The sequence below is a fragment of the Aythya marila genome, assembly GCF_965140915.1.
Source record: "Aythya marila genome assembly, chromosome: 5".
Taxonomy (NCBI): domain Eukaryota; kingdom Metazoa; phylum Chordata; class Aves; order Anseriformes; family Anatidae; genus Aythya; species Aythya marila.
Window position 1 is genome coordinate 64,294,576 of NC_139046.1, and position 19,674 is coordinate 64,314,249.

The 19,674-nt window shown below is 43.3% G+C and overlaps 1 protein-coding gene across 7 annotated transcripts in view; it reads left to right on the top strand.

Moving 5' to 3' along the window:
- Positions 1 to 19,674, top strand: part of TEAD1 (TEA domain transcription factor 1) — a 160,509-nt gene that overhangs the window by 125,343 nt on the left and 15,492 nt on the right. For all 7 annotated transcript variants that reach the window (XM_082761491.1, XM_082761492.1, XM_082761494.1 and 4 more), the window contains 3 exons: positions 241 to 302; positions 2,302 to 2,426; positions 14,376 to 14,549. In XM_082761491.1, coding sequence (XP_082617617.1) covers positions 241 to 302; positions 2,302 to 2,426; positions 14,376 to 14,549 — 361 coding nt within the window. The remainder of the gene's footprint in view (positions 1 to 240; positions 303 to 2,301; positions 2,427 to 14,375; positions 14,550 to 19,674) is intronic.

Consider the following 19,674-nt stretch of genomic DNA (forward strand, 5'->3'; position numbering starts at 1 on the left):
TTGCAGCCTGCAGGTTAGGTTTCCCACTGTATGACCGAGTGTGGACAAGTTTCTCACTTCAACATGTTGGGTGTAATTCTCATGCCCCGTCTCTTGCTATTGACTATTTATTGTTCGTTAAATATTCTATGTAAGGAAGAGATACGTTTGTGGGTAGAGCTCATTAACTGTGTATGTGACTGTAATGGAATTTACTGTAGATGGCATGGTGTATGATTTTTGTGTAACTATTTATTCCAGTGTAAAGCCATTCGTTCAGCAGGCCTATCCTATACAGCCATCAGTCACAGCTCCCATTTCAGGTAATTCATTCATTTATAGTCACCTTTTAAAATATGCGAGTTGTGTCCTGGATGTGATGTATCCATTCCTGACATGGACAGAGCCACTACTCCATATCTATGGCCCCAGTAGCCAAGCCAAAGACGAGTCCCAAACAAATACCAATGTCCTAGTACCTGGCTATGTATGAGGGAAAATCAGTGGGTCTGGGATATTTTGTGTTTACATTTTAGATGGGAAGCACTTGTACATAAGTGATATATGATCTCTAGTCAGCATTTCATATTGTAGGAAAATGCTACGGTAAAGCAAGAATAGTAGGATGCTTGTTTATATTTTAATAGCTAAATCTCACTTCCATCTGTAACAAGAATAAGCTTTCATTATTTTAAATTGAGGCTAAAAAGTAGTCCAGAACCATTTATGTTTAACCTTAAGTACAAGACACATCTATGCATCTGGTTGTTGATAACTGTTTACACCCACCCTCCCACCCCCCCACCCCTCCACAAAAAGGTTCAGATCTGCCTGGTACCGCTTTGATAAGTGCTTAATGTTTGTTGTGACTTCCTTTGCTCAAACCAATCAAGCCCTTTCTACGGCTACTTCCATACTCCTTTTCCCATGTTTGTTTCATGCATAATTTCAGGAAAGTGTATTATTTCTTTGTAAATGACCATTAACTTTACATCTCCCATGCCAAAACTACACATACTTCTGACTCTGACCTGCAGTTTTCTGACACTTTCATACTTTTTGTTTATTTTTTAACTTCCTGCTATATAATACCGTACAATAGTTATAACTATCTTTCTGCATCCTTGATTATTTCCTTTCTTTTGATATTCCTTATTTATTAAATTGTTCTCTAAGTCACACATTCAGAATCATCTTCTTTTATTCTATGTTTTCTTTCAAAATAGGATTGTTAGTCTTTCAAAATCAGCCAGAAATCATACATAGTTTTTTGTTCATCAGAATTCCTGTTCACGTCTAACCAGTCACTTTTGTAATTCCCTGTTTCACACAAGCCTCAAATCTTCATTGCCTAAATATGAGGTTTGGAGCCAGCTCCCAAACTCCTGCTGTGAGATATGAGCATATCCGCTATCTGTGACCTCTCCCTGCTTCTCAAACCAGTTAAGGTTCATCTTGGTTTTCTAACCTTTCTTGTGCCTGTGTCTCTCCCAAGATCAGTTTCTGCCTTTCAGACACAGCCTTTCTCTTTTTTCTTTACTGTTTTGTTTCCTTCTCATTTAACTTTCCACAATGAGAAGCAAGAGATAGCATTTATTTATTCTCTTGAAGTGAATTAGAAATGGTGGCCAACATCCCTTCTCTCTCTAGATCATGTCATTCCCTCTTTATTATCAATTTAAAATTTTCTTTTTCTTTTTAGAGTATGATTCAGCTCTCTACAGTAATTATGTATTATTATCTGTAATATAATGATGCCTAAAAGCTCCCAAAGAAGTCAAGAACCCAATGTGCAAATACATAGTAAGAGACAGTCCCTGCACTGGGAAGCTTGTACTCTAAATAGCAGAGAGAGGATTTGAGAGTGGCAGGAGAAACAGGTAAAAAAAAAGAGGTGATTTACTTGTAATGTGACACATTAGGAGCCAGAAATGGAAGCCCGTTCTCCTGACTCCCAAGGCAGTAATATCTCCTCTGAGTCTTGCTGCCTGTTTCCAAGGAAGGGTCAGCTGTAAGTCCGTGTGAAGTTTCTAGAAATCTCTGCAATCTAGTATATAATTTAAACAAAAGTTCTATGGTTAGTTACAAGCCCAAGCAAACAAAGCAGCAGATCTTTTAATTAAACAAACATTAGCTTACTCTGTTGGGACCTTGTTTTCTACACATTGCTTTTTGTTTTTCTTATTTTAAGTCTCTGAATTCTTGTTAAAATTAATATGAATGACCAATGGGCTACATGGGTGATTCCTGATAATATTTAATTCAGACATTTTAAACTGAGGAACAACCAACTTCTTCATGAAAATGGTTTCTTTGCTTTAGGATTTGAGCCTACGTCAGCTCCAGCTCCCTCGGTCCCTGCATGGCAAGGCCGATCGATTGGTACGACCAAGCTCAGGCTGGTGGAGTTTTCAGCCTTCCTTGAACAGCAGAGGGATCCTGAATCAGTAAGTGTTCCTCTTGCGTCCACTCAGCTTCAGCTTTCCTCACTTGCTTCCCATTATGTTTTCTAGGGCTAAGCCTGATGGAATACACCTGGTATTTCTGTGTTCATCATTGTTTGGTGTAATATTCCTTTCACTGTGATACCACGTTTTCCTTTCTCACTCTTACTCCATTTGCTGAAGGAAGAGGCCTCTCTGAAAGCAGACATGGTTCACTATGCCTTATTGTTAATCTACTTCAGCAGTTGTACCAAATTACATCATGTTTTTGGTAATAATTCAATAACTAAACTATAAGTTACAACTTAATCTGTTTCCTAACAAACAAAATTAAGGGCTTGCATAGAAAATATACATGGCCTTTTAAAAACCTGACCTTAGGGTTATCCTCTGGGTATCTTTAGGACAGTCCTTTTTGGTTCAAGCCTTCCAAGCATATACCATTCATCTGTATCACTTTTTTTTTTTTTTAAGGTTACCCGTCTAAATGTCCAGTCATTGAGTCTTGATCTTGTGTCTTAAGGCCCAATCCAATGTTTTGGTGTTTAAGTTTAGTTTAGTTTGGTTGTTTGTTTTTTGCTTTATTTTGTTTTCTTTTTGTTTGGTTGTTTGTTTTTATTTTTTGTTTTCTTTCGTGCTTTTTTGAGGAAGGTTTTGGTTTTGATTTGTTTTTCAGTCTTCATACTGTACCTGCAAGGGCAGTTTGTGAAGTTGGCTGTAATTTTTTTTTCTACTCTAGCTAGCCTTGAACCTTGATATTAATCATGATATGTTTACCATAGACATTTGAGAGTAGCCTAGCACTGTTTCTACAGTGTCACAAAAAAAAATAAGAAGAGCTTCTTTCAGCTCGAACCTGGATTTTTATTGAGATAATTTCTGAAAAGCAAATAATGGCATGAATGGGTGATATAGACAGGCCATTCTTGTTCAGATTTCTGGTAAAATACAGTAGCTTGGAGCAGAGAGAAGCTATCGCTTGCTCTTTATAATTAAGTACTGGAAACCATAGCATTTATGGGCTCTGGCCAGAGGTGTTATCCAGCAACTGTTTACCCTGCATAATGGAGACCAGAGACATAGCCCAGAAACCTTGCAACAGGGGAATGCTCCTGGCAGAGAAACAACCCAACAAAAATACACCATATCTCCACTATTCATATACTAAATATGTGGTGGTGTGCTGGGTTGCTGAATGTCCCATTTTGCCAGGTTCAATTAACTTTGAGGAAGGAGGTGTTTGGCAGAAGGTACCATTTCCTCAGTTCCTGCCCAGAGGTTCAGTGCTGCATGGTTTCCCTGAGTCTCTGCTGCCACCAGGCAGCTCCTGGGGCCCCCATGCACACACTCCCCCAGCAGCCCTGACTCCTGTGGGCCGCTCCAAGCAGACTGCTGCTGCAGTCACCCCTGGGTCAAGTGCCTTCCCAGAGGTGAAGGGACCTGCACCCACACGGCCTCTATTCTCATCACAGTTGTTTCTTCTAGCGTGCAAATTTACCGCACCGAGTGTTTCTCATGTACATTATGCACATCCCTTCTTCCTACTGTGTCATTGGCCAGACTTCCCCACACTCCCTGACTGCAAAGCCCTGTGGCATCACCCGTGGCCACAGCATTGTGGGTGGCCTTGGCAGAAGTTCAAGCAGGACCTGCACCACCCACCTCCCTCTGTCCTGTTAGTTTCAGCTTAGTGTCCTCCAGGCTAAGCCACAGCTGGAACACCTTCTCCACCTGAGCCCCAGTTTCATCCAGACAGTGGTTTGTGCTTCTTGTGAACATAACATCCAGGTTTTCTCAACGGGCAGCCTTATTGAAATGCGGTTTTCAGAGCCCATGCCTCAGTGGCCCATGTAACATGCCCACTGATTTATGGATGCTGCCATACCCACATTGCCACATGCCAGGACACTACATGTGTGCCTCCAGTGTATTGGTAAGGTAGGATGTAGCCATGCAATACTCCCTGTTACTGCACTGCATGTGAATGGAAAAGCAGTTCACTGTATTTTGACTGAAGGTTTTGCCAGGGCCTAAGTATGCCACCTAACAATCCTTTTTCTGTAGGTTTTTGTAATGTAATGCTGTTTACAAAATGTATGGGCTTACATAGTGTAGGTCCTCTTTGTGTCTTCATAACAAAAGAGAGCGAATGAAGGAATTCAGTGAACAATTAACGTTTACATCTTACCTCTGAGAAGGATCTCCCTCAAAACAAGTACTCTCCCACCAGATAATGTATGATGACCAGTGGCTCTGCGGGTGTCTGTGACATGAAAACAACTGAATGGCCCAGGTAGATTGGCAACAGGACTGACCAGCAGTGAGAGGATGATGCTGTTGGGAAACAGGAGGTGCCACTGAGCTGGTGCTTGTGCGCAGTGCATGGGACTGGCAACTAGGGACATGTTGAGGTTCTCGTTTCTCAGGCAGGTGCAGACTGCGGGGAAGGCAGCACTTCCACATGCATGGCAAAGGAGGTGTGGGGGCCAGAAAAGAAAACCCAGCATGCCCCCATAAATGCTGTAAAGCCATTTTTGGAGTAAACTAATACTATTTGGAATTCCTGAGGGTGCAGGGAGGTCCACCGGCACTTGTCTCAGCTTGCAAACATAACTGCTGCAAAACCCATTTTGTAAATGTGGGAGGTTTACTAAAGAAGCAGAAGGGTGAAACTACACACACTCATTTTTTAAAAACTCAGAGTCTTAAATGCTGTAACACTGCAAAAATAAGGCACAAAGAAGAGTCAATTTCCCATCATGTATGAAGCCCCATGTAGGTCGTTTTCTATCCCTGCGCTGTAGGCACCAGGGGGAGCTGAGGACTGAACTCCCCTTGGGCAGTGCATCACTGTCACTGCCTGGGGAAGGGGAGGCGCAGGGTGGGGACGGGGGCACCCAGGGCCAGGAAGGAGAGACGTCCCTGCAGTGCCACCTTCCCACTGACCATGCTGCGACACTGCAGACATATTCCCTGGCTTCTGGTTACCCCATGCTGCACTCTTCAGCTTAATTGTTTAGTTCCAGTTGAATAAGTTTGATTATTTAGATATGGTTCTAAACAAGGACATAGGAAAAACACAACAAGGCAACACAAATGGTTCCCAGGCAAACATAGAATGGTGCTGGCGGGAGAGGCACTGGGCAGAGGCGCAGGAGCACCTCTGCTCCTGTCTGCAGGACTGCCCCAGGTGGCCCTGCCTCCCTTCAGCCTGCCCCTTCCTCAGCCAGGGACTTTTCCAGCAGCCACCAAAAGCCTTCCGCAGCTATGAGAGCCAGCCCCAGGCTTGTTTAGCACTGTTGCAGAAAATACGAATTCTGATTGTAGTTCTACACATCTTTGTGTCAGTGAAACATTTTATTGCATGGAAGTTTTGCACAGCGTAGAATGGATTTTTTCCATTACTTTTTAAATAATAAAATCAGCAAGCCAAGCAAGAAGCATGTTTCACACAATGTGTGTACGAAGCTGTTTATACATGCTGTGGTCACTGCATCTCCTGTACACCTTTGTGCCTTTGCTGACATGAACATGAAAAAAGCATTCTCATTTGTCTTCTGAAGAAAGATGGACATATGTTCATTACACTTCTGACTTTAAACAGGAAGTGACACAAAGTATTATTTTGATCAAATGCATTTCCAACATTTTATTAAGAAAAAGACAATTCCTCCTTTCTCTAACCCACAGTCAGGCCAGAAAGCCTGATAGTAGTGAGGGCAAAAAGACCGATTCCACTTTAAAATGTAACCTGGAAGTTCATTGAAAGAGGTTACTTTTGACATGGTACCTAGGGCCAGGACTCAATGACCCTGGGAGGCCCCTTGCAGCTTAGATTCCTGTACAGCGATTAGAAATTGAGGTCTGTCTGCACGTGCTGACTCCCTGCAAATTCAATGGGGCTGTGCATGGACATAAAGGTCCACCGACAGAGAATTCATTGTAGGAGTGGGACATTAAACATTTCTGGGGTTCTTCCAATGGCAATTGGTGTTTAAAAGTACAAAAAGCCCCTCAATGTCAGGCAGTTATGTTAATTTAGAGTGGGCATTCTGGTGGGTCAGAAATGTGTTCTGTAGAGTCCTCTCACTTTTTGAGGGCTGTTGACTTCTTTCCCTTGCCTAGCCACAAAATTGCTCCATTTACAAAAGAAAAAAATACAGAAAGGAAATAATAAGCACCCCTCACTGTAACTCTGCATGGCAGTGGATCTGGAAAGACATAAGATGGCACAGTTGCAAAATCTTGGAATACTGATTCTGCAGTAAAGGATGGGTAAAATTACTGCTCCTCTTACATGAAAATCAATTCAATTTACAAATGTCAAGCTGTATTTTCCATTTGTGGCATTTAGTGCTCAATCACAGTTCTTAAATGGTGCTTAGAAGCTGCCCTTCTACATCCAAGCACCAGTGTTCCTTCCTTTTAGTTACCTTTCATTATTGCCAATCCTATATAACTATATTTTCAATCAATTAACAAATTTATATACCAATCTGTTACTTTCAAGGCAGGCTTTATTTAATAGGGGCTTCCCATTTTTACTGCATTAGTACTGTGAAATTTCAGGACAAATGCTTAAAAGAAATATTCCCATGTTCCCCAACAAATACAAACTGAGCATGCAAGCAGATTAGAAGGGATCTAGGCAATTACCTGTTACACAAGTAGCTACAACGTTCAAAGACTAACACTGAAAAGATAATAACTCCAATTTCTTCTAAATGCCTTAAATCCTGCTTTTCCATCAGGAAAAAAACAAACAAACAAACAAACACAACCTTGCCACCACCCAACAACAAAAAAAAGCCCTTTTTCTCTCTCCCTCTTAGAGGTTTCACACTCTTACTGCTGCATTTGAGTACAAGCATTTCAGACAGCTTTATATCTTAAACATCTTAGTCCTGTAAAGAACACAGCTGATGGGCCTTTTCAGTATTAACCTACCTAACCATGCTTTCACATTGTGTTAAGTCCAAATTTCAAAATGTGTTTTGAAAAGTGGTAAAGAAATAAAATATTCTTTATGTTTTAATTCAGGTTTTATTGTTGTTGTAAAATGGCTTTGTGAGTCCAGAGAGAATTGTGCCTGAGAACCAGAAAGTGAAAGCAATTGTGAAAGGGCCATAAAAACAGCCTGCCATTATTAGCCAAATGCAGTAAAATTCACCAAAGTTAATCAAACCACCTAAGTGACGAAAAGTGATCTTTTCAAAAGTGATATTTTCAAAAACTATCTTTTCAAAAGAAATCCTCCATTTTTTAACAGTATCAATTGTTAAAAGCATTGTTTATCCCTTCTTTATTCCCCATGAGCAATTCAGCTTTTCAGCCATAAGGAAGCCTTGGTTAGCATCTTTGTGCTGCAAAGGAAGAGGAAGCAAAGCCACACTTGCATGAATGACTTGGAGTGGCAGATTCAAGATTGTAGGTCATTTAAATCTAAAATCTGAAAAGAATTTTAAAAAAATGCAAGGGTCATTTCTTTTGCAGTGCTGGGGAACTGCACAGTGTCCCTGGGTAGTGAATGTCAAACCCTGGAAAGCGTTCATCCTTAGGTGTGTATGTTTAGAAGTGCCAGTAAACCACTTTAGGGGGGTCCAGTACTGACAGAGACTCCAGACTCGAAACTGCAGCATTGCAGCAGCGCTCTCCGCTGGTGCCATTCCCAGAGGACCTCACGGAGAAGTGCTGGGTGGCCCAGGCCAGCTCACCAACCCCAGTGCTCCAAGGGAGGGTGCTAGGTTGAAAATGCATGCAGTGGGCGGAGGGACTGAAGTCTGCTCGCATTAAGCACTGAGGATGTGTGGAAGGAGTGTGGGAGCCTGACTGTATTCACTTCCTTTCTCAAAATCCACCACTGCTGCTGCTGAAAACTTCCCAGCAAAATAAAAATTGCTGGTTAGGAAGAAGCGCAGAGGAGCAGTGGCAGCTGTGCTGTGAGCACTCTCTGCCGGGCCCCACGCCATGGCCACTCCCCAGCCCTGCCCACCACACTTGCCCCAAGCCTGGGAGGTGAAAGGAGCTGAGACATTAACTGCACGAGGCTGCCTGGGCCCTGGGCTGGTCCAGGGAACTTTAAGGTTGCACGAATGTGCCCTGCAGGAGGGCACAGCATTCCCACAGGCTGCCCTGCCTGCACGCTGAGCCCCTCACCTCCACCCTTGCACTTGCCCTGGCATTGCACCTGGCTGCATTGGTGTCCACCCTGCTCCCTGCTCCTTCCCTAGCAGTTCCCCAAAATTGAAAAGAAGTTGGGAAGTGTCCTCATGCGGCTGCTCTGCAGTGCAGAATTTAATTACATGTTCCCATGTTGGTTTTTTCCTCCTTCATTCAGTGCAGATGTAATGGCCCTTCTTTGATATGCATCTATTCAGCGGTTTGTTTTCTTCTGTTGAAATGTGTGGCCCTGTGCCCTGCTTGCTGAGCACTGTCTGAACTCCTCCAAACAGAATTAATAATTTCCCCCATTTGCGTTTCACAGCTGTATTAGTGCAGTAATTTTTAGACGAAGGCGTACTATTGCTTACATCTGACAAACCAAGAAGTTCAGGTGCAAAAGAATGAATGGGCCACTGATTTTGAGGGTCCACTTTGCTTTGTCATGAGCCTGATTTTTCCAATAGCGTTATTGAGAGCTTCCTATATTCAGGCATAATTTTCCCATCTGAGCACTCAGCACTTCTGCAATTGGGACCATGGGGTCTCAAATCAAGCAGGCCAGAACTGAAGGATGCATCTCTACTGCTGCAGGAAAGCTGACGAAAACACGAGCACCTTGCCCAACCAGCAAGTCCCAGTTCCACACTGGGACTCCAGTGGCAGTGGCTGGGAACTGCTGGACAACATTAATCTGTTAGGGCTGGGGAGTGCCCTGCCTCTTCTGCAGCTTTCTGCCTCACTCAGCTCCTACCTCCCCTTTTCTGCAACTATAAAATTGTCCAAGATCTTTCACAGCACATTCCTAAATCTATCCCAGAGCAGATCTAGACAGGCGACTGAATGGGTGGATGTCTCTGAAAAACTAGGGAGACTGTGCAGTTGTATCTTCACATACAAGCACAGGGTGGTCAACTGACATTTCTCATGGAAATGTTGAAACCTTTACAACAGAATTGGTAAGGATTTCAGGTACAGTAGTAGAGTATTATAAATGTAAGTCCCAGTCTGCTTCAGTGGAGGACAACAGCAATGGCAATGAAATAGTCAGTTACTAGTGTTCTGGTAGAAATAAGAAAAATTGTTGGCAGAACAACTGTGATTTTCTTCCATCAGCAGGAAGTTTACACGATTCAGACAGACAGCAGTGCTGTGTCTGGGTAGGGTATAAGTTATACAGTAGCACATAGACTGCTGATGTACCGGTGACTGTTTTTTAATCAGTCTGTCCCACCTGGTTCCTTCTTCCTCCAAAAGTACAGTTGCTTCACAGGCAGCAGCATGCTTTTACAGAAATGGACCAGAACCACTGCCCAGGGCCTGGCACTTGAGCAGTGTCATTTTCTCTCAGCTCAAGCTGCCCATCTGCCCTCCCCTGGGTATCTGGGCTGAGCTGCAGCATAGCCCAGTGAGCAAGGTGCTGTTAGGCCACGTGGGGTGGGCATGGCAGCCATGTCCCCATCCCACTCGACCACCCCACGAGCGCATGCTGCAACAGGGTGAGCACAGGGGTGGTCACAGCAGCCAGCTGCTGCAGGTATGAGTCCCAGGAACGCGCCTGTGCGTTGTGGGTAAGTAATGCTGTGCCCCTGGGTGCAGCAGGCGTCCTGTGCTCATGAATGGGTCAGCCCAGCAGGAGTCCTCACTGAGGGACTTGGTCCACCTTAGGCCACCTGCCTTCCACCCTGCTCCTCATCCCTGGCACCCAGCCTCAGCGGGGCTCGGGGAGCAACTTGCCCTATGTATGCTGCTCACGGTGGTTTTGTAGGGCCTCATAGCCCCAAGAGACAGGAGCAGCAAGGGAGTGAGCGTCCCAGCACCTCTGCGTGCCCAGCTCACCTGTGCCAGGGCATGGAAGAGTTGTCTTCACTGCTGTCTGCACCTCAGTCACAGTTTAATAAAACTTGTTCCTCTACGGGTTTGGCATTAGCTCCATGTGGGTAGGGAAGCGCAGGATGCAGCAGAGGAGATAGCTGTAGCAATTTGCAAATCTTCATTTCACAGACCAGAATGGCTGTTGCCTTAGAATATAAGTGCAAAATTTGCGAGGAGCTGTTACAGAAATATACACGGGCTAATAAAACAAATGTAGGTGATTTGTCTTTGTTCTGCTCCAGCTTAAATGCATGCATCCCCTGCCATTGGCAATTTGTCTTGGTTCTTTTAAATTCCTAAGTGGACTTTTTTTGTGGTATTATTTGAAAACAGTCATATTTCATGGCTTTACTGCATTCTTTGGATAGTTAGAATTTTTTAAGGAAGGGAGCTCAGTAAGAGGCGGCCATCTCCAGGGCATGTTGTGTAATGCAGACACTGAAGACAAAGTAGCTGGAAATGTTCTTTGTACATTTTAATGTAGTTTTTATCTTCAGAAAATACAGGATTTGACCTATGGTGGTTTACAGCGGCTAAAGCACATTATTGCCCCAATGCCCAACAGAAATCCTTAAAATGCTATGGCATGAGTAAATTCCTCAGCACCTAATATACTTCAGTGATGGCAATACACAGTCTAAAACAACAGTGAATTCTGACAATAATGAGTTTTTAAGATTTTCAAACACAAATGGGCTCAAAAATATAGGCATACAGCTTAGCTTATTTGCTTCTGTTTTCACATAAATATCTGTCATGAAATGAGTTTGTATGAGAACTATAAGGATCATTTCAGTACCCTTTTACCCTGCTCTTAATATATTATCATTTATTAGTTTGTAGAGATGTGCTATATCTAATTAGGTTAGTAATGATTGTACTTAGTATAGGAATTGTAGCAACGTAAGGAGAAAATAATCACACATAGCGATATCAAAATAAACATTTCCATCCTAAGAATGTTGTCAGGTGATGTCATACCCCCTGTCCTACTGTACCTGTTCAGAAATTTTGCTGCAGCAGCATCTGGTACTTTGGTAAGCTCAGCAGACAACTGTGGTAGCTTTACAGCTGATTTTTTTTATGCTGCTTTTATATTAAAACAGCATAAAGACTTCTTGATATGCTCTGTGTTCCTATAAACGTGATTGCTTTTACTGGAGTTTGGATACCGAGAAAATCATACATTTTCCTGGTGTACGGCATAAGGTACAACATGTGAATTACCTTGGGAATTTATACTTGCCAATGCTGCTTGCCCTTCCTGATTCACTCTGCAGCGACATTCGGGCCTGAGAGAGAGAGAGAGACACCTTCCGGGGGAGGACACTTGCCTGGGCACAGGAGAACCTGAGATCTCAGTTCTGTTCCAATAAAAACGGCTTTATTTGTACAAGCTGGAGCAACTCCAGCAGAGAAGACTGAGAGAAAACAATCTCAAAATAAGTAATAACCTGGTAGTTTGTTGTGGGGATGTTTTTTCAGCCCTTGCTCTGAACAAGGGAGAGCAGAGATGGTCTGGAGCATCTCACATCCCCAGAGGGAGCACTCTGAGGCACATTAAAGGTTTGCAGGGGAAGGAAAATGTTTTGGTTTAATTTTTATGAGGGAAGGCTGAATTGCTTACCCCCACCAGGAGAATTCTCATCATTCTCCTTGGGAAGCTGAGAGATGTTCACCTGACCACACCAAGGCTTCCATCAATGACCATGTCATGTGACTCAGGGCATGCCCTGTTTGCCTGCATTTTGCTCTTGGCTAGCCTAGACGAACAACACGAGCAGGTTCCTGGAGTCTGTTTTGTGGTTTCGTGGCAGCTCCCAGGTATATGGGATACCAATGCATTTTACTGAGATCTAAGTTTGTCAGTAGGCAGCAAGAAACATAAGAAGCGTCCAGCATGACTTTTCATCATTTAGTCACAGTACTGCAAGCTAAATATGTGACAATGGTGTCAAAAAAAAAAAAAAAAAAAGTTGTAGCCATGATACTTTTCATATGTTTGCTTTTTTTTTTTTTCCCAAGTTAAAATGTCTCCTAAATCCATTTTTGCCACTACTGCGTAAGCTAAAATGCTAAATCTGACCACAGTCACTGTTATCATAATCATTCGTGGTTAGCAACCAGGTCAATGATTTCCAGTATCCCTGTATAAATGATCGGTTCACAAGCTAGACTTGTTCCCGCATTCATGGGCATATTCAGTCCTGCCCATATATTTATTTCTCTGCCATACACACTTTCCTTCTCATGGTAGAAGCTTCTTTGGACTAGTTCTGTCCCTTTTAGGCTCAACATGCCCTAAGTACAGGCTTAGTTTTCTGCTTGTGCACAGAAGAAGCTTGGATGACATTATTTTGAAAGAGGAAAGTCCGTGCAACTGGTGTTCACATATGTGATGAATTGAACTTGAGGCTTGCTTTTGCAAACACCTTTACACAGTGTTATACTTTCTTTTTTCCTTCCACAAAATGAAAAAATAAATACAACCATGTAAAAAGCACAGACCGTATCTCATCATTGGCTACAAACAGGGTCGAGTGTTCCCTGATTCTTTCACTGTGCTAGATTATTTTTAAATAGATTTCAATTTAATTTCCTAAGTACAGAAATCTTACTAGTCTATTTGTTGTCCCCAGAGTTTTGGACATCTGCTAGGGAAGACTCTGCTTACACCAAAGGAAGACCCTAAGTGGATGTCCAATTAATTTAGATTTGTCATTTCAATTTGTTCATTCAGCAGGTATATTATAAACAAAATAGCTTAAATGAGGTCTGCTTTGGGGTTTTAAATATTTTATTTGTGCTTACCAGTTGGGAGTTGTCCCTTATATATAGCATCTGTTCAATATGACAGGGTTTTCTAGTGTTCATTGACTGCATATCAGTTTTCCTTTAATTGAGTTAGCAAAATGTTTTGTGATCTGCATGGGTAAAAGCTCCAATGTTTAGTCATGGCTTTCTCGAGCTTTTTCAATCTGCTTGTGTGATGCTGGGAGCTGCTGGTTGACATGTGGAGGGGCTTCGTGGTTCATCTCCCATTTGCATTTTAGGTGCTAAAAGGTGCTCTCATCTTGGGGAAATGGCAGCCCCTACAACCGTGTTGGACTCCACTAGGCCAAGGATTTGCCCCCAAACAGGAAAAGGTGCTGAGGTGATTCCTGTGATTATAATGAGGTGCAGTGGGATGAAGCTAAGAAATAGGGAAATGGAAGCGGAATGCATTTTGGCACAGATAGTTGTCAGTGGAGCTCACTCCTGAGGGAAGTAAAGGTTGGCTCTTTAATATTACATGGGTGAAAATACTGGAGGGCATACAGGAACGTCCACTTCTATAGTAACAGCAACACAGACTGACTGGCCTTCTCATTACTGTCATTCTTGGGTTAAAAGAAACTCCCTTCCCTTTTTTGTTAAGTGCTGTTAGCATATGCTATAGATAGAGGTTTGTTGGTTTTTTTTAGTAGACAAACAGGTAAGGTATAGGTGCAGGATATGTGGCACTACCAGAAATCTAGGCTCAGGATACGGGAAATTAAAAGGCATGGCTTGAAGAGGCAGAAACAGGCTTCCTCTAAAGCATATCCATCTTACTACACTCTGCGAAAGGGCACTTTATCGCCTTGCTGCCGCTGGGTCTCTCATTGTAAATTACTCCCTTGAAGTTATCTATGTTCTGTGGTTTGCAGTAGAGACACAAGTTTTTTGATGTTGACCCTTGCTCACAAGGGGCTATTCCACAGTCACTACAGTTGTTCGTGGAAATCATATTGCAGAAAATCATAATCTCAGAGGTAATGTGCAAGTCATTTAATCCATCAAAGCATGCTACCTTCTGCAGGAACACACGCAGACCCGTGGCTTAATAAACCTCTGTTCTCTTTGTACAGCACTGATTTTCCTGTTTCTTTCTTGCAGTACAATAAACACCTCTTCGTACACATTGGACACGCCAACCATTCTTACAGTGATCCATTGCTTGAATCGGTGGACATTCGTCAGATTTATGACAAATTTCCTGAAAAGAAAGGCGGTCTAAAGGAATTGTTTGGGAAGGGGCCCCAAAATGCTTTCTTCCTTGTAAAATTCTGGGTGAGTAAGATGTAACATGGAGAACCTCTCTTATCAATAAGGTCTGGGTTTAGTATGTAGCACCCGTAGGGGTGCTCATGAAAATTTCTTCTGTTGTCATTTAAAAGTGCAAAGCTGTATATCCTGGTAGGTCACTGGCCCAAAGCCACTCTGGTTGGCAGCTCCACAAGACATCTGTGTTGCAGAAAACATGCAAGGGCAGATGCGTGCCTCAACTGTGCTTGACACAGCTGCTGGGCAGGAACAAACAGGTAAAGAGAGCCCTTGTTTGTAAATGGGGAGCTGCCATCTAGTGGTCCAAGACCAACCAGAGAAGCAGCGGAAGCAAGACTGCTTTTTAGTGTTTCAAATGTTGAACTCTTGCCAAATGCAAATAATACAAGTATCAGACCTGAGATCAGCCCACACTTTCACAAACAGGACCAAGTAGGAATTGAACCAAATGTGCAGTAGGATCACATGCTTGGGAGGGTTCCACGATTTTTTTTAGCAATTTTTTTTTGGTTGCTGGAGCACATCTGTTTTCCCCTTGCCTATTTGTTAGTGAGCCATGGGACTCTGCTCCAAAAGTTATTATCTATTCATATGAGTTGCAACCAGGAGCAGAAAAAAAATTGAATGGAAGGCTGAGATGTTGGACAATATGTGATGCAGTTCTGATGATTTTCATCTATACATCAGATCTCCTTTGTTGCACTTGCAAAACCACACGGTGGTGATGTTACAGGTTCATCCAAGAGGATTGTCAAATCTCCAAGCTGGACCTTATGTTTCCACTGAAACTTTTTCTACTCATGGATTTGCTAGGGACCTTTTTGTGATATACTCTTTTTCATACTGGCAGTTATCAGCTAAATATTTTAAATTTAACTTTTAAAGCCTCAGTGAGAGGGGTAATATGTAGGGACTAATTACAGAGTGGAGAGGTTGATGCTGAAACCAGAAAAGGTTGATCTGGAAGCACTGGTTATGATTAGGTTTCCTGGTGTTTATCGTTTTCAGTGAAAGTTTATCTGTGTGGTCCAACTTGTACATATCCCAGACTTCACATCTTGCCAAGTTTCTGTGGCACCAGATATGGGAACTGAGAATGAGTTTCTCTTTTCTCAAATCTGGATGCAGAAGAGATAAACCACTGAGCAGGAGCTGTGCTGGACTGTGAAAGAAATCTACTGAGAAATTCATGGGGCTTAAAATTGGGAATGGGAGCTGTAGAATGAGTGCTTGAGGGCTGGCTGAACAAAGAGACCAGAAACAGCACACAGTGGAGAACTAGAAACAAGCACAACAGAAACCAGAAGCCAAGGCAGGTGAGAACATAGGGTCAAAAAGAGGTAGGGAGTAGGAAGAGGGAGCATTTGGGATAAGAAGCCTCTGGGAGAATGTAGGACTGAAGGCACAGAGACAAGTATGCAAGAGCTGGGAATTGGACAAGCATAAGGGCACAAGAAATCTGGCTGCAGAGAAACAGAGCTTGGAGGTAAGTGTCTATAACCACATAGTACCTTTCCTTGAAATTCTTGGGCTTGAACCAAGGACCCTCACCAATACACTTTGCATAATAAGTACTTGTGAAACCCACTGGCAAAATGAACCTCACCTTGCCTGCCTGTTCTCAGCTCACAGAGAATGACAAGCTGTAGACTACATTAGATACAGAAACAGCAGAGATCTGTGTTGCATTCACTGATGTATTTTATGTTCTGCTTCTTTGCCGTGTGGAAACTGATTTTCAGCTGTGCTGAATGCCCAAAGAGATGTGTCCAAAGCCAGCAGAGAGCTTCTTTGGATCATTAATGTCTGTGATGTGCTTATGACTTTATTTAAGTACTAGCCTTCTTTACTTGATATCCTACAAGCAGTGCACCTCTTTAACCCTCTTGCCTCAGTTCCCCAGCTGTAATCTGGGGATGATGCCATCCCTTCACTTCAGGTGGTCATTGAAAAATGAAGCTCACTGACATTTCTTAAGAAAAAAGATAACGCCATGAAGAAAACCTTTATCAAATTAATAATTCTGTGTTCAGCACAGATTTTTGAGTAGTGTGCAGGAAACAGAGACTGGGCTACACTGAATGATGCAAATAAAGCGAAATAGTGCATAGTTGCTCAGTGGGCGAGTGTGCAGTTGTGTAGCTAAAGACTACATCATGATACAGTTCAGCAGTCAGGATGTGCAGACAACTTCAATCTAACATTTCCTAATCTCACCGTGCCTTCCAACTTAATGGTCTTTTAATACAATTTTGTGTTGTGTTAACTTAGAGATTAAAAAACATACAGTGCTAACATCCTTCTGACATACACATTAGAAATGTGGTAGGAATGCCTTCCTAAGCCATGGCCTTAAAATAGGCTAGTGGATTTTCTTTCTCTTTGAGCATGCACAAGCAGAGGGAGCGTGACAGAGGCAGTGTTTGGGAGCAGCAAGAGTCATGATGAATGCTTCTCTAGAAATAGACTTCACACCAGTTGCCCACACAGCTAGAAATATATATATATATATAGGAAAAATAGAAAATGGCTCTCTAATTAGTCATGAGAATTAGATCCCAAACTGTCAGCTCACTGTCCTTCTCTTAATTTCTTTCATCCCAATGGGACATTTATTCAAGAAAAAAAAAAAAAAAAGGACACTTGCCATTTTTCTGGGAAGCCTTGAGAAACTGTTCTAAAACAGTCTATTACCAGTGTAAAGCTGGCAAAGGTTGTTGGCAGTCTTTTTGATCCTTTTAGTAACTTCCAGTTTATTAATGAGAAAACAGGTTAAACTTACAGAGTTTGTCCTTTCTTTTAAATTCAGTATCCACTTCTGAAGCAGTATCCACTCCCTCTGTACCATACACTACCTCCTCTTACTATGAACATTCAACTTCTCCCAGGTTCTGTTCATTGCTTTACTTCTTCACAATATCCTCCCTCACCCTGTATTTAACTGTGTCTTCCTTTCCATCATGTTTATTGTCTCCTCCCTTTATTACCATTTAACCATTGGTAGTTTGCTCAGCACTGTAAGCTACTGAGTGCACCCTAGCAATCAGTGTCCAGTGACACTCCAGGTTTTGGTGGAATTTGATTGTAATGTGAGTAAAAGAGGAATAGGAATTTGTGTTGGGTAAATAAGTACAGGTGGGTGTCATGGTTCCGCTTGAGTGGGCAGCCGAGCTCCACCACAGCTGCTCTCTCACTCCCCCTCCTCAAAGAGGAATGGGGAGAAAATACGTGAAAAGGGCTCAAGGGATGAGATAAGGACAAGAAAATCACGCAATAATTATTGTAACAGGCAAAACAGACGCAGCATAAGAAGATAGTAAGATTTATTGCTCATTACTAACAAGCTAGAGAAGTGAGAAACAAAGGAAAGAAACCAAAAGCACCTCCCCCCCCATCCACTCTCTTCCACCTCCTCCCCCCGAGTGGCGCAGGGGAACGGGGGACTGGGGGTTATGGTCAGTCTACAGCACTTCTTCTCTGCCGCTCCTTCTCAGTCACTCTCATCCCCTGTGCTGTGGGGTCCCACCCACGGGATGCAGTCCTTGATGAACTGATCCAGCGTGGGCTTCCCACAGGCAGCAGCTCTTCCAGAACTGCTCCAGATATGGGTCCATACCACGGGGTCCATCCCTCAGGAGAAAACTGCTCCAACCTGGCTCCCCCACGGGCAGCAGCTCCTGCCAGGTCACCTGCTCCTGCGTGGCCTCCTCTCCACGGGCTACAGGTCCGGCCCGGAATCTGCTCCGGCAGGGGTCTTCCACAGGCGGCAGCCTCCGTCGGTGCAGGGCCACCTGCTCCACCGTGGTCTCCTCCACGGGCTGCAGCGTGGAACCCTGCTCCACCGCGGTACTCCATGGGCTGCAGGGGGACATCCTGCTTCACCATGGTCCTCACCACAGGCCGCAGGGGACTTCTGCTCCGGCGCCTGGAGCACCTCTCCCCCTCCTTCTACACTGACCTTGGTGCCGTTCCTCACTCCCTTCACTCTCCCAGCTGCTGTGTGGCACAGCGTTTTTTTCTGTCTTAAATATGCTCTCACAGAGGCGCAAAACAACATCGCTTATTGGCTCAGCTCTGGAAAACAATGGGGCCCTTCCCAAACATGGGGCAGCTTCTAGATCTTTCTCACAGAAACCACCCCTATGGCCCCCTGCTACCAAAACCTTGCCACGTAAACCCACTACAGTGGGAAAGCACTGCAAGGGGACTCAGCAAAGAAAACCAGGGACTGAGTAAAAGGAGTTGAAGGTTACAGCAGGAAGCAGTCAGATGTTGCTGCATATGGAAATGTAAAAGCAAAGGTGAGGGTTTGATGCCAGAAGGGATGGTGAGCCTGTAAACAGATTTAAAGAGAAGTTGGCATGTCCTTGGAGATGGCAAAAAGGATATTCTGTTTTGTCATGAAATCTAGTGTGCAAAAGAAGGCTGGGAAACAGAAAGACCAGAAAGGAACACTCGCACTGAGGATGACCAAGGCAGAAAGTAGTTTAGCTCTGGTAACTGGAAAGAATATTCTTCTTGCTCTTTCCCATGTAATTCTACTCAAGGCTTCTCAGCAGCACATGTGCCTTTCAGTTCTCCTTGTGATAAAGGTAAAAAGGTTCACACCTTTTACAAAGTGAAAGGTCTGAGATCTTGCAAGAAGACATTTGGCAACTGTGGAGTTGACTTTGCAAAGTATTACAGGTATTGAATACAGAGCAAAGCTCTTCAGCTTTGCAAAGGTTTAATGATTCATTCCAGTTGTATCTCCTGTGAGATACAGCCGGGTGCTGGAAGTGGGTATGCTTCATCCCACACTTGGGACCTCCTCCTACCTACCTGTGCAGAAGGTATAAAAGGAAGAGTCTTCTCTATTTACACTATCCCATAACCAACCACACAGCCCTGCTAAGCAATTTTCAGGTCCTTGTCTTGTACCTTGAGTGCAGTAAATCGTCTTCTGTTTATCCCAGGCAGTCACTAGGAACCAGTGCAGGGAAGGACGTCACCTGAGAGACGGGCTTTTACTTACCATTTTATGCACTCAGTACAATGATTAAACAAGCAACAACATAGCTACAATATGGCACAGGAAATTTATGTGACACGATGATATGAAACTGGAGATTACAGAGGTATAAAACTAAAA